Below are 14,510 nucleotides of genomic sequence, written 5' to 3' on the forward strand. Positions count from 1 at the left end.
TGTTTTTTCCACATGCTTTGCTGTCCACACTCCACTAGATCATAGGAACTCCATTATTGATCCCTTGCTCAAGTGGCTATCAAATTAGTGTAGAACATTATGAAATCTCCTCATTGTATGACGAATCTGAGGGCATCTAAATTGAAAAGGTCCATTGCGGTAGAATGGTTAAATAGAGCATTGTCATTCTTGGCAATTTCAATCATTCTTAACCCCTTTCAAAAAGTGGACTGTGGACCAATTCTTCTTGCCTTTCTTTTCTTTTCAATTTTTGGGTCGGCGGTGGGGTGGTTGTGCTTGGGATTAGCTATGTCAATTGGCAAGGTCTGAGTTGGATCCTTTGCTCAAGATCTAAATTCATTAAATTTAATTAAATCAAGATCTTTATGGGTCTAAAAAAATAAATCAAAACCCAGACTCGATATCTATTAGGTATCCATTGTATTTTTCTAAATACACTAAAGTAAAAATATATAGATTTCAAAAAATATATAAACACCATCCAATTTTTATTTTCAAATAATAAAATTAATATTTGAGAAGTTGAATGCAATATTATGAATTCAAAAAAATAACTATTATTGATTGCTTCTATTTACTTTTAAAACTTCAATTATATTTATGTCCAATCTTTCATTTATTTGTCTTTACTTTTTCTTCTTTTTCTGAAAAAGTTTGTACTAACTACGATAACAACTAGAATTAGCTTCAAAAAAGAAAGCAATCATGAAATCTTACTGTATTCGATCCAATGACCATAAAAATATTAGAATATTTTTATAAATTTACTAATATATATATATAATTTAATTATGTGTACATGGGTATGGATAGACTCTGGTATGAGTTTGGATTTGGATATGAATTATAGAAAATCAGACCCTATCCAAACCCACAACTCTTTTACAGGGTGGGATCTAGTTTTGAGAAATGAAATCCAACCCTACCTAAGTACATTGGATCTAGGTTGGATCTGGATAAGATCCAATCCATTGGCATGTCTACTTGGGATGATGATATATATATATATAATTTAATTATGTGTACATGGGTATGGATAGACTCTGGTATGAGTTTGGATTTGGATATGAATTATAGAAAATCAGACCCTATCCAAACCCACAACTCTTTTACAGGGTGGGATCTAGTTTTGAGAAATGAAATCCAACCCTACCTAAGTACATTGGATCTAGGTTGGATCTGGATAAGATCCAATCCATTGGCATGTCTACTTGGGATGATGAATGCAAAAAAATTCTTCTCTCCACTGATTCTCATGATTTATGAATTTCAAAATTTTCTTGTGAAGATAATAACTTTAGCTCATGCACTACTATATTTCGTTATGCACTTCTAGGTGTATGTAATTTAGCCCTAAAAGGGTTGGATCATTTGAGGCCTTCATTAATCTTCTCAATTTCACATGTTTAAATGATAAAATTATAATTTATCCAATATGTTGGTATTAATACTTACAGATTACATCTCAACCACATTATTAACCTTCTAATTTCATTTTTTTAAAAAAAAAAAAAGATTACAACTAACCCACCATGTGGTGGGGTCAGATTTACAACTAAATATTTACACATGATCAATTTGATGGTAATTAAAATAGAAGGTACTGTTAAAGACAGTGATTAATCAATAAAGAAAATTAATCAATGAAAGATGGTCAGAAGTAGAGGTGGCAAAATGGATAAATGGTTCATAATTGGTTTTGACTTAATGGATGGTGGATAAAATTTATCCAATCCATTTAAATCCATTTAATAAATGGATCTAAATGGATTAAATAAAAACCAATTATCCATTTATAATTCATTTAAATATTTTACTAATTCCCTTATTCCACATTTTTCTAGTTTAGAAGACAGCCCATGGAAATGTAGTAGCTGATTAGTCCAAACTTACGAAGACTCCCCAAGTCCTCGGACATCTTTTTCTGAGCCTCCGAGGCCAACACCCAACATCAACTGACCGCAATGGCGAGAGCGATGCCCCATTGGCTGGCGAGCCGTTTCAGAAGTTCATTTCCTTTCTGTTTCTTTTATTTGGTTTTTAAGTAAATGGATATATATGGTTTTTGTGGATAATCCATATAAATCCATTTAATTTAATGGTTTTACTTTGATTAACCATTTAAAACCAATACTATAAATGGATAATCCAAATCCATTTAATTATGGATTATATGGATGGATAAATTAATCTCAATCCAAATTGCCACCTCTAGTCAGAAGTGTCTCCAAGGGCCAAATACAACATGTTGTGAAAATTAAATATAAAATGAGAAATTGATTCAAGAAGGGCTCAATTTAGAAGCTAAAATGAAACTGAGAGTATAGTTTCAAAGTTTTTCTGACCGGTGGACAATACATTCTGGTTAACAGGATCCTCAGGCCTTAATTTTTTCTAAAACTGAAGTCAAATAAAAAAAAAGTATCCAAAATGGGAAAGAGATAGTAAATATAAACTGGAAACTGCTACCATGCGTTTATGACATATAGATATCGTATTCCTCTATCAATTAATTATATAGGAAGGTTGCTTATTCTCTTTTATTTTATTTTATTTCCCTTTTTTTTTTTTGTCGAAGAAGAAAGCTTATTCGTATGTTTGATAGATGGCACGAACGCAAGCATTTCTAGCATCAATAAGCCCTCATAACATGAGCTAAGTTGAGCTTTCATATTAACCTTTGGACACTTCTCTTTTTCTGGGGAAAAAGGCCTCTTATGGGATGAGAAAAAGCTGACTGAAAATGTCAAGTCTCATTTCCTTCTCACAAAGATTCTGAGTTACTTTCTGCTGAAACTTGAACGAGTGTTTGAAAGTATACACAGCAAAGCCAATAATGCTCCCGCGAAACAGGAATAATGATCTACAAATAATATTCTTTTAATTGCATTTTCTCTTCTCCGGAAAATCCAAAAAGAATCCTAATCCCATTTACATCTTCATGGACGTACAAAAAGGCTCATTTCTCAGTATATTGCTTAAAACAAAGTCAGTCTTGGAGACATTTTTTTTAGCAATATATTGAGAAATTAGCCATACAAAAATGTCTCGGGTGTCCCTCCTCCCCTCCTCTCTCTCTCTCCCCCCCCCCCCGGGCCCCCGCAGGGGACAAAAAACCTCAAAACCAAAACCTCCACCTCAAAACTACTTTGATCACAAAGGCTGACGCTGCAGCCTATGCACTTAAGCCGTTGCTGACAAGCCTAATGTTCTCACCTCCTTTGCAGGTTAAAAAAAAAAAATTATACATATAAAGTAGGGATTGATGGCACTATAAAATCTTATTTGAGACCAAGAAACTCCAATCCTACAGCTGAAGGCATCAAACCATATTTAGAGAGATATCCAACATCATAAAACTTACTAAGATGCCTCATCCCACTGTCACAAAGAATTGTCACAATGGTGTGACCTGGACCAAGTGCTTGCGCCACTCTAACAGCCCCCACACAGTTCATAGCGGAAGAACTCCCGAGAAAGAGGCCGTCATTCTTCAAGAGGTACCTGATTAATAGTGATAGATCAATATTGCAGATAAGTACCATATTTTGAACACATTTCCAAAAATTTTCTGATTGCATCGTTGACAGTATAGTTCATACTTTCAGGGTTCTGTCAATATTATTGAAAGACCAATTTGACTTAAAAGTAAACCACTCTAGCCTCTGTAAGCAGGTTTTCTAGAGGAAGACAAGTAACTGAGAGAACAAACATAAAATACTCAACCAGTACTATTTTATCTTCATTATTGGCAGATAATTACAAGGGTATTTGTGATCATTGTGCAAACAAATCCTGCTGTTTAAAAAGAAAATGGCACTTGATGAAAGAGTGCGAACCTGGACATTTCAACAGCCTCCAAATCTGTGCCTCGGAAAGCCCCATCTAATTCTGCCAGTTTGAAATTTTCTGTTAATCTATTAATTCCAATTCCTTCAGTTATGGTATCAAATGGGTTTTTCAACCTCCGTCCTTCAGCCTCCTCTCTTGTGTACATTACTCCTCTGGTCACCTTATTGAACAAACCAGAACCAGGCGGATCTATGAGAAAACACCTGACATTGGCATTCTTCTCCTGTTAAATGCACGAACATCAGATCATGGCCACTGCAGGACTTAATTAAAACTACAGGATTTCAGGAGGAATTAACCTTGAGAAAGCGTGAGACACCAGCTACAGTCCCTCCTGTGCCAGCAGCTGCAATAAAAGCATCCAATTTGCCACCTGTCTGATCCCATATCTCAGGCCCAGTACCTTCATAGTGAGCCCTGAAATTAGCAAGGTTCTCAAATTGATCTGCAAAAAAGCCACCTTTGCAGTCACTGTAGAATATTGGGTCTTGCTTTCCTGAATCTGATGTGTAGCCATTGATCTGTTTGACATCTAGATATTCATTTTGGTTGCCTTTCCCATGCTTTAATGCTACTTGATTTGCTTCCAATGCCCTCCTCCTAGCAATATTGACAAAGTGGTCCTTGTGTGTAATTGACACTGGTCTAACCCTTTCAAATGTAGCACCCAAGGCCTCCAATATCTGAGACTGAATATAGAGCAACAAAGTTAAAACCAGTACAATTTAATTCAGTATGCACTGACACCATACTTGCAACGTAATAATTGAAATGTAATCAACCATTCCAAATTTGGTTGAACAAATAACTTTCAACGCCTTTATTGCTGCGATATATACACGTTCTCCAGCAGACACTGAGCATTCAGTTCTCCAACTTTTGGGGATTAATGCCCAGCAGACAGACAATGCAAGAATGGCCTAATTGACTCGAATTTCCAATAGAATATTAAGGAACTGATCAACAGTCTGTAATTCTGGACCAGTAGTATTACTCAAATCAGCTAATTGACCTTGCATGTAGAATCCTACCCCAGCTGAGCTGATTCATAACCATTTGCAATAATAAACTAGCAAAGTTCAGTGCCAAATTGCCATATGCATTTACCTTCTCAATGGCAGCGTCATCAGGGATGACTACGTGGCATTTGCATCCAAAAGCAGGAGCTACTGTTGCAAGACTAATAGCTGTGCTTCCAGCACTTCCTTCTGTAATTATGCCACCTTGAGCTAGTGCTCCAGATTCCAAGGCCTGCTGGGTGTAACATACCAATAAGTTAAAGAGTATGGCATTTTTCCAGCATACAATATCAGTATTGCCATGGAATCATGGATTAGGCCAATGATATCAGAAGGCAGATAATGACAAGAAAGGTCAAGCATAGGAAAAAGGAACATTGCAACTATGGCAAAAAGAGTCTCGGAACAAATCATAGACAACTTCGAGCATATGAACAAGAAAGTATCAAAACATATTGCAAACAACGTAAACTAGTCCCTCAGTGTACCACCATGTGAATGGTAACAAATATTCTGACTACTTAGATCTGGTTCTTGGACATGGGGAGAACAATTTAACAAACGTATTAACACACCTACATGGAGGAAAAATGGGGATTCAGAAGGGAAAAAACAGGGGAAATTATTGCAAAGGAATGCTCGGATAACACAAGTCATTGGTTTAATATTTTGGGAAACGCAGAAAGAAGGAGCAAAAAATGGCTACTAGTATGACCAATTGTGGATATATCAGATGAGTTGGCAAAAAATGAAAAAGGAAAAAACTTCCGACTAACTAATCTTTCACTTCCAAAGACAAATTTTGCGCCACATTTTTTAGCTGGTCTACCGCCAAATATTGAGCTTTGATATCAAAACAGTTAGAAAACTTATCACTACCCCAGCTCAAGAAACTCATGCTCAAACATGTTAGCTCAATAAAACCATCTTATCACACAAAAACTCAAGTTAGTTCAATATTTCAAACAAGGTATCCCAAACTCAGAGAGCACAAATTTCTGTAATAAAGGATCCAAACTTCAAAACTTTCGAAGTAAAGTCAGAATACTTTAACACCCTTCAATTAAAAGCAGCAAATTTAAGAAAAACAATTAAGTCACCTCTTCAATAATCTTCACTGCCACCCTATCCTTAACACTCCCTCCAGGATTCAAGAATTCAGCTTTGCCTAAAATCTAGCATAGTAAACAAATCCAATAATTGTCAATCAATTCAAGCAAATAATAAGCTGAATATAACTATGGAAAATAATATGCTTGTTGAGAAAAAGATTACCTCACAGCCAGTGGCATCAGAAAGGCTATTGATTCTGATCAAAGGGGTGTTGCCAATAGCGGCCACCAGCCCATTTCTAGCTTTTTTAACTGAAAGGGTTTTGGGGGTTTTCTTGGATGAAGCCTTTGATCGAGTCTTTTTGCAGAGGAGGTACGAGAGAAGCGCTATGGAGAGCGCAGTCGCAATAGCGCTAGTTGTTCTCAGCGGCGGCGCCATGGCCACCGGGAAGCGTTAGCTCCAAAATACGAACCGGGTCGAGTCTATTTTCGTTTGAACCCGAAAGTAGAAGAGGATGGCGTGGAATTGCAAATTGATGGTCAAAGTGTAGAAGCCCATTGGACATCATTACTGGGCTGATTAATTAGTTGTTCTACAGACCCTTGTCAATTTCTATTTTCTAAGTTTTATGGGCCACAAGCTTTGCCACAAGTTCTTTCCTTTTAATTAAGTCTTGCCACAACTATAAAATGTTAATTAACCTCTGTAGTGCAATGATACCCAATTCCAATCTTGGTTATCAACTTGGTATATATATGATTCTTACAAAATTGAAAGATATCTATAATATTTAGAGGAAAAAATCTGGGGAGCTCTTAAACTATTATCGTTATCAACTTTTGGCCCATCATCTAAAATTTGTTTCTGATTGATCCTTAAACAATTAAAAATGCATACTTTGAGGACTTCCGATGACTTTGAACACAAATCTGACCAGAATCAAAGGGCATTTTTGTCTGTTCATGTTTTGCAGATTTGTGCTTAAATTCATCGGAAATTGCAGAAGAATCAGGGATGGAAGATAGCTTCCTTTTGGAAGGATAAATGGCTCGAAGATGCTCCTTTGGCTTCCTGTGTGGTCCATCCTTTGGATCAAGCGGAACTGGGGAAAAGCATTCACGACTACTGGCTTCAGACCAATGACTGGGACTGGGGGGTGCTACGGCAATTTTTGCCAGACGCAATCCTGTCGAAGCTTAGCGGCATTTTGGCCTTAGGCCACAGCGAAATTCAAGACAAACTTCTGTGGAAGCACTCGTCTAAAGGGGAGTTTTCCATTAACTCAGTCTACTCTCAGCTTCTGCAAGGAGCAGGGTTTGCTGTGGACAAAGGTTGGAAAGCATTTTGGAGATTCAAAGGACCAACACGTGCCTCCTTTACCCTGTGGCTGGTGCGGCATAACCGCCTCAAGACGGATGGTTTGCTGTTCACGCGCAATGTGCATAACGATGGGGTTTGTGTAGTGATAAGTTTGATAGTGTGCTCATCATCTTGCCGGTCAGACTCATCAACCCACATCTTCCCTTTGCTTTGGCTTCCTCCTCCTGCAGCGCTGCAACTCGCCATGGTGCTGTAATAGCTGCCACTTCCCGTTGAACTTCCACCCCCACCTGAATAGCTACTTTCCTGGACTTGCACTCGTGCTGCTGCTGCTGATGGCTACTGTAGTTTTGGATGGTTTCTTTTCATCTTCAGTTCTCCTTTAATTCCGGTCAGATTTGTGCTTAAAGTCATCGGAAGTCCTCAAAGTATGCATTTTTAATTGTTTAAGGATCAATCGGAAACAAATTTTAGATGAGGGGCCAAAAGTTGACAACGGCAATAGTTTAAGGGCTCCCCAGATTTTTTCCTCAAATATTTATATATTCTACCTTTATTATTAGTTACCTTTTTTTTTACCTCCATATATCCTTTCTATCCACTACTGCCAAGCTAGGACTCGAATTTTAAATCTGACAGTGAATAAAGCTCTATTGGATCAACTTCAGTGGTTTATTAGTAGTTACTTATGTGTTATTAGTAAAAAAATTCACTGCTGAGGGTCTGTTTGGTTGGAAATAAAATGTTTTCCTTGGGAAAAAATTTTCCGTGGAAGTAATTTTTCATGAAAATCATTTCCTTTTCATCATTTTCAGGTGTTTGGTTAGCTTATTGAAAATATTTTCTTACTTCATTTTTCTGGTGTTTGTTTAACTTTTGAAATATTTTCACTTTTATATCTATCTTTACTTTCTACACATTATAACTACATACTTCTTCCCATGCAAAATAAGAAAATTTATCTCATTGTTTAACTTTAAAAAATCTTGGAGAAATGTATATATGAATAAAAAATATCTCCTTAAGCAATAAACAAATTGCTGGCCATTTAGTGTCAAATATCAATTACATGCAATGCTTATTGTGACATATATCTTGCACTCTCACTCCTGAAAGTTTCTCTAGAAAAGAATGTCCCTATTATACATAATTAATTACTAGCATAGGATGAGCAGGATGAGGTTTTTTTTTTATTTTGAATATACTAGGGGGAGGGTTTGGTGGTACGGGGGAGGGAGTGTAATGAAGAGGTCTTGGGTTCGAATCCTCCTGTTTACACTAAAAAAAAAAAAGAACATACTACAAGATGTTTTCAGTAAGTTTGGAACATACTACAGGCGGGATGCATGCATTTCGGAAAACAACTTCAGTAAGTTTGGAAGGGAAGTTGTTTTCCATAAGATGGGTGAAAATATTTTACATAGGAAAATGTTTTCAGTAACTTTTATGCAACCAAACACGGGAAATTAGGAAAATATTTTCCTGGAAAACATTTTCACCCGAAACAAACGGACCCTGAATTTTTCATAGTTTGAATGGTATATCGCCATTTTTTATTACTTTACGTACTAATGTAGTACCATTTTAAATTGGTTTACACTTTCAATGATGCACCTGCAATTCATTGCAAACAATTTGAGGCTATGTGTTATTTAAAACGTTTTACAATTTTCTGTATAGTATGATTTACTAAATGGACGCTAAAAGAATATTATTGTTTCGTATAAGAGTCAAGAGTTCTTTACATTAAAGGTCTAAACTTGTACTCTTGGTAAATTACCCTAGAGTTCAAACAAGCTTCTTTTAGGAATTTTCCTTTTTTTGCAGTAACGTCTTATTTTATACGTGATAAAATTTTTATCATAAAATGAAAGAGTTGGGCCATTTGTTATTTTGTTTCTTTTGAATGTGAACCGTGTTTGTTTTTGGAAGATTGTTTCTTTTGAATGTCTCTTTCTTTACGTTCATGGGAGTAAATAACTCGGATCAGAATTCAGAATATGTAAAGTCCCAAAGTTGTCAAACCAAGTCTTTAAGCCTTGCATTTTCTTCAACCTGGAATTGCAATTGTATTGGGATGATGAGGTTGAAGTCGAAATTAAATCTCACCTAGAAAAGATCTTGCTAGAAATTAAGGTCATTTTGCCAATGAGACAAATTGTCAATTTCAGCTTTTGGTTGCTTCTGTGATTGGCTAGTGTTCGTAATATTCAAGCATCTGTGGGTCATGCAGGCTAAAAAAAATAATAATTTCCCCTCTAACTCTTTTGTAGAAGAGTAGTTGAGAATTTTCTCCTTGATAATTTACACGTGATTCATGATCGATCTGAAAGAAACGTTTGTAATTATTTTGCAATATCCTCGTATGATTAAAGAATCAGTTGAGCAGTCTACTTCACTGATAATAAACACCACTCATTTGATCTAATCAGAAGAGGGAACATAAAAAGTGAGAAAGTCCTTGGCATGTCGATTTTACTTGCACCATCTAATATCCCCACCAAAAAGGCAGAAGGGTTCCACAGTTTAAGTTCTTTCCGATCCAGCTGTGTTTGATCACTCATTCTATTGTCGTCAAACATGATATCTTCTCACTCATTTTCCACCTTAAATGTTTGTGGTCACAATTCTATAACTCGTTATTTCCATATCCCAAAGTCTAGTAGTAGTTCATACTTTTTCAGCCTAAGAAAGCATTCATTTGAGCAAACAAAGCTCAAATTCTGCAATTTGAGCGCTAAATATGGAGTCAAAAGGTAAGGATCTCATCCGTTTTCTCATCAGCACATTTCAGATTCCCAATAGTAAGTTCTTTATAATACTAAGAACATCACTATTAATTGACTCTATTATAGGGTTATGTGCTCATCTAGCAATGATCATCAAGAACCCAAAGCTCCAACTCCTCAAAAATCTGATATGCCCGATTGGTACGCCACCTTTTAATTTCAGTATCATATATGGATTAATCAACCTTTAAATCAACATTTTCAGCATGAAAACAACAAGGGATCTGTTTTTCCGATGCCAATTTAATTCGTGCAGGAAAAAATGGACTGTTGGGATTGTGTTTTCCATAATTCTACCTGCGGTTGGACACAAAATGGGACCTTTAATGCTTCTCAAAAGTCAGTAAGCTTTTCTGGGCCTTGTAAAGGTTTAGTTACAGAACTACTATAATAGTACTAGAATCATTTTAATATACTGTAGATCCATTTTTATTTAGCTGGTGGATGGTTCTAGGCAAGGTGGATATGGTCATAGAAAAAGTGGACGAAGTGACAGAGGTGGTGGAAGACATAGCTGAAGCAGCAGTAGATGTTGTAGAAACAGTAGAGGAGAAGCTTCCTGAAGATTCAAAGCTCAGGGATGAGGTTCATATGATCAAGGATCTAGCTGAAAAAGCCGTTGATAAAGCAAAACAAGCTGATGAGCTTCTTGACCAGGTAACTTTTTTGGTTTGCAAGTTTGTTTTGTGGGTTCTCTAGTTTGATGTACTGCAGCTAATCATTAAACGATGCTGATATATTTAACGAAATCTCAGAAAATGAAAATTCAACAAGAAATCTGATGAAGATGATGATTCTCGAAAATTTTGCAGATAAAGGATGTTGAGGATAAATTTATGGAATCGCTTAATGGACCTGAACGCAATGAAGCAGAAAAAGAACCAAGCAACAAAGACGTGGATCGGTCCGTCAAGGCATAATTGTGCAAAGTTGGCTTCACTTAATGTCGTTTTGGTTCATTAGTCGTGTCTTCATTAGTGAGGATAAATGGTGAGTATTTTGTGTTCTAGATTTTTGATGGAATATATAGATTTGTAACTTCGGTTTAAAATACTCAATCTAATTGTAACTAAATAATACAGGAAAGAGTTAAAGATTTTTAAAAATAAGTTATTTAAAAAAAAAAAAAGAAATTTTCGTTTTTCGACAAGAGAGGAGTAGTATTAAAAAAGCCGAAGGGGAAAGAAAATTTTTAATTTTAAGACCTTGAATTCCCGAAATCTCAACCTTAGTTCTTAGTTCGTTTGGATTTCTATTTTTAGGAACTTTTGTTTTATTACTTTTAGATTACCACAAACTTTAATAGTGGAATAGTCTACTTTGAGATATTAACTTTTTTTTATCCCTTTTTGTTTGACACACTCCTTCAACTTTTAAGAGAAAGCAGCTGCTGAAAAACCTCCAAAGAAAAAAGTTTCGAAGTGGTATTCTATTGTCCATATTGTGTGGCCATAAGTTTCACATAACCGGAAACTATCGGATTTTGAGCGTAGCCTGTTTAATTAAGGGTCTTCATTCGAGTTAAATCCAAAAATTAAATGGAATAGTTAAAATTGAACCATCGGCCTCGCAAAGCTGAAGTATCAATCATTGTCATTCTTATCCGAAGGCTATTCTATGACGGAAATCTGTATGGACTACAAGGGAAGAAAACCAATCCCTAATGTGTAGCTGATTTGACGGCCAGGCAGGGGATCGATCAAGTCCCTAATGTTTAATTAGTTGCACTAGTCTTGATTGGATGTGGACTGATTCCTTCCTTGTTCACCTGTAAATATTCATTCGGGTCTGTAAATATTCCTTCCCTGTAGCCTAGGAGTGGATCAGGTGCACTGTATCTCAATGAATTCAGAAATCTATTGAGAAACTTTGCTTCTTATTGATCGAATTCCGACTTCTTTGGCCGTTGCAATCTACTCTGGCCTTTCAAAGGGTATCGACTTTGGATTGGATGGGACATGTGGATGATGAATGAAGATAATTCTTGGACGAAAAAAATATTTGTTTTCTAGTAATCTTTGGACTCTCCAGTTTTAAGACTAAGGTGATCACAGTTAGAGCTGTTAAACGAGGCGAGTCGAGCTCGAGCATACGACAATCGAGCTCGACTCGAACCTCTAATCGAGCTAGCTCGAGCTCGCTCGATTAGTAATTCGAGCTTCACAAGGTGCTCGAGATCGACTCGATGTACTGGTAGAAAATTCGAGCTCGGGCTCGAACTCGAGTTTGAGATCGAGCCGAGCTCATCGAGCTCGTAGCTCGAGCTCGAGCTCGTTTACGGGAGACACCACATCAGGTCCCGCCACACTCGTATTTAGCCTAATAAAAGAAGATAAACTTTCCCTGATTTATCATCTTCAATTCAACATTTCCACAGCACATCAGTGACCAAAATGTCCAAAACAGATTATCTATTGCAGATCCGTGACGGTACATGAACTCAATCGCTTTATATACTTGGGCAAAATAAATATAAATTAATAAAAAAGTTTCCATTCACAAATTTTAGTCCAGACAAAGCAAGAAAACTTTACGATCCGGGGACAAACTTGGTGGCATAGACCAGGCATTGTTAGCAACTGGGTTGTCAAGATGGTCCAAGAGATTTTCAATAGGGCCTTTGCCAGTGACAATAGCTTGGACAAAGAAGCCGAACATGGAGAACATTGCAAGCCTTCCATTCTTGATTTCCTTCACCTTATGCTCAGCAAAGGTAACAGGGTCATCGGCTAGACCAAGAGGATCAAAGTACTGGCCACCGTAGAGATCATTGCCCTCTTCGACGCCTTCAAGACCATTGATTCTATATCCTTCAACAAGACCCATGAGAACAACTTGGAAGCCAAGCACTGCCAGAATGCTCTGAGCATGGACAAGGTTGGGGTTTCCCAAGTAGTCAAGCCCACCTTCTGAGAAGATCTGTGCTCCGGCTTTGAACCACACTGGCTCCTTAAAGTCCACTTTAAGATATTTCTCAAGGACTTCTGAGGTGATGCATCCCAGTGCTCCGAGCATAGCCCCTGGCTCTACCGAGGTGGCTCCGTATGGTGCTGCTCATGGAGTCACGAGAAGGAGGGTGCGGCTGCTCCGTATGGTGAGTCGGTGACAGTGGTGAGAATGGAGGTGCGGCTGCGGGTGTGGAACTGGAAAAGAGTTGACAAAAAAAGGAAACAGGGGAGGTTAGGGATGGCGCCTGGCGGTGAGAATGGAGGGTCCGTGCAGCGTGCGGCGTGTGACTGAGAATGGAGGGTGACGGCACATGGCTGCTATGCGGGAAAAGGTTAGTAAAAGAGGAAAGAAAAATTAGGGCTACAGAGTACAGACGGGAGATGACTTAGGTTTAGTACCACATATATGATGAAATGACGACAATACCCCTACTCTTCGAGCCTCACGAGCTTCAACGAGCCGAGCATAGCTCGGCTCGTTTAATAAACGAGTATTGAGTAGAGCTCGAGCTCGGCTCGTTTCTCTCTGTAAACGAGCCGAGTCGAGCTCTTATCGAGCCGGGTCGAGCTCGGCTCGCGAGCTACCCGGTTCGATTAACAGCTCTAATCACAGTACATGGGCCGCTTTTTGCCCGGAAGGATGGTTATTTAGTTCTATAGGATCCAGAGACTGATCAAAGAGTTGGAAAATCCTCTCTTGATCATGATTTGCCATCGCGGGTCCCGGTCACGTCGCAGTTTCAGTTGTTCCACATCCGTCACGGCATATCGGTTGAATATTAGATGATATGCACATTATAACACATGAAAGTTTCCAAAAATTTTGAACAAATTACTAAAATTAGAAAATACCAAAAAAAATGCACAATTTAAAAAAATATTCGAGTCGATTCCGAGTTATTTCGAATATATCGGCCAATATCATGCATCACAGATTCAAATCGGTCAATATCAGCCTAGTCAGAGCGAGTCGTCACCGATATGGTAATACTCGCGATTCGGAGATCGGTATCGTACCAGCTCTCTCCATTTCGGTTACGACTCGATGTACCTTTGCAAACCATGCTCTTGATGTACCTTCACCTCCTGATTTCTTCTTCCAAGTTGAATATATATGCAGAAAGCCTGGTGTCTGCTCTGTTCCAGCTCGAAAATTGTATGTTCATTCAAACAAGAAACAAAAGAAGGAGATGGTAGGACTAGGAGTGATTATGTTAAGAGTTTAGCGCGAAGCTAATTACGTCCTTCACCTTTGTTCGCTAATTAAGACCGGCCTTTAATTTCAAATTTTCAATCATATATATATATAATAAAGTCGTATCCTCATTCTTATCCTTTTATGTTTTCTCTTTCCTACGTGGCTTAACGATACGGCAAATAGTTTCCTAATAGGATTCTTAATAAATTTTATATAATAAAGTCGTATTCTCATTCTTATCCCTTCATGTTTTCTCTTACCTACGTGGTTTAACGAGACGGCAAGTAGTTTCCTAATAGGATTCTTAATA

The 14,510-nt window shown here is 37.5% G+C and overlaps 3 protein-coding genes across 4 annotated transcripts; 1 reads left to right on the plus strand and 2 right to left on the minus strand.

Annotated features, from left to right (window-relative positions):
• Positions 1–2,880: 2,880 nt before the first annotated feature.
• Positions 2,881–6,479, minus strand: LOC140011180 (cysteine synthase 2-like). 2 transcript variants are annotated; one of them, XM_072059791.1, is made up of 6 exons: positions 6,168–6,477; positions 5,993–6,067; positions 4,981–5,124; positions 4,173–4,562; positions 3,861–4,096; positions 2,881–3,525 (listed from the first exon to the last, which is right to left on the minus strand). In XM_072059791.1, exons 1-6 carry the CDS (start codon positions 6,381–6,383, stop codon positions 3,303–3,305), a joined length of 1,284 nt encoding a protein of 427 aa, XP_071915892.1. In that variant the 5' UTR covers positions 6,384–6,477; the 3' UTR covers positions 2,881–3,302. The 2 variants fall into 2 exon arrangements, with proteins under 2 accessions (XP_071915892.1, XP_071915893.1); XM_072059792.1 differs by lacking the exon at positions 5,993–6,067 and having other exon boundaries at positions 6,168–6,479.
• A 3,214-nt stretch (positions 6,480–9,693) lies between these two features.
• Positions 9,694–11,942, plus strand: LOC113699072 (uncharacterized). Its single transcript, XM_027219137.2, has 5 exons — positions 9,694–10,021; positions 10,121–10,195; positions 10,311–10,393; positions 10,509–10,711; positions 10,867–11,942. The coding sequence occupies exons 1-5, from the start codon at positions 9,846–9,848 to the stop codon at positions 10,972–10,974; spliced, it is 645 nt and encodes a 214-aa protein (XP_027074938.2). The 5' UTR covers positions 9,694–9,845; the 3' UTR covers positions 10,975–11,942.
• Positions 11,943–12,521: 579 nt separating this feature from the next.
• LOC113689019 (chlorophyll a-b binding protein 3, chloroplastic-like) lies at positions 12,522–13,135 on the minus strand. Its single transcript, XM_072060223.1, has one exon. It carries the CDS (start codon positions 13,067–13,069, stop codon positions 12,560–12,562), a length of 510 nt encoding a protein of 169 aa, XP_071916324.1. The 5' UTR covers positions 13,070–13,135; the 3' UTR covers positions 12,522–12,559.
• Positions 13,136–14,510: the final 1,375 nt, after the last annotated feature.

This window comes from Coffea arabica, chromosome 7e (assembly GCF_036785885.1).
Source record: "Coffea arabica cultivar ET-39 chromosome 7e, Coffea Arabica ET-39 HiFi, whole genome shotgun sequence".
Lineage (NCBI taxonomy): Eukaryota > Viridiplantae > Streptophyta > Magnoliopsida > Gentianales > Rubiaceae > Coffea > Coffea arabica.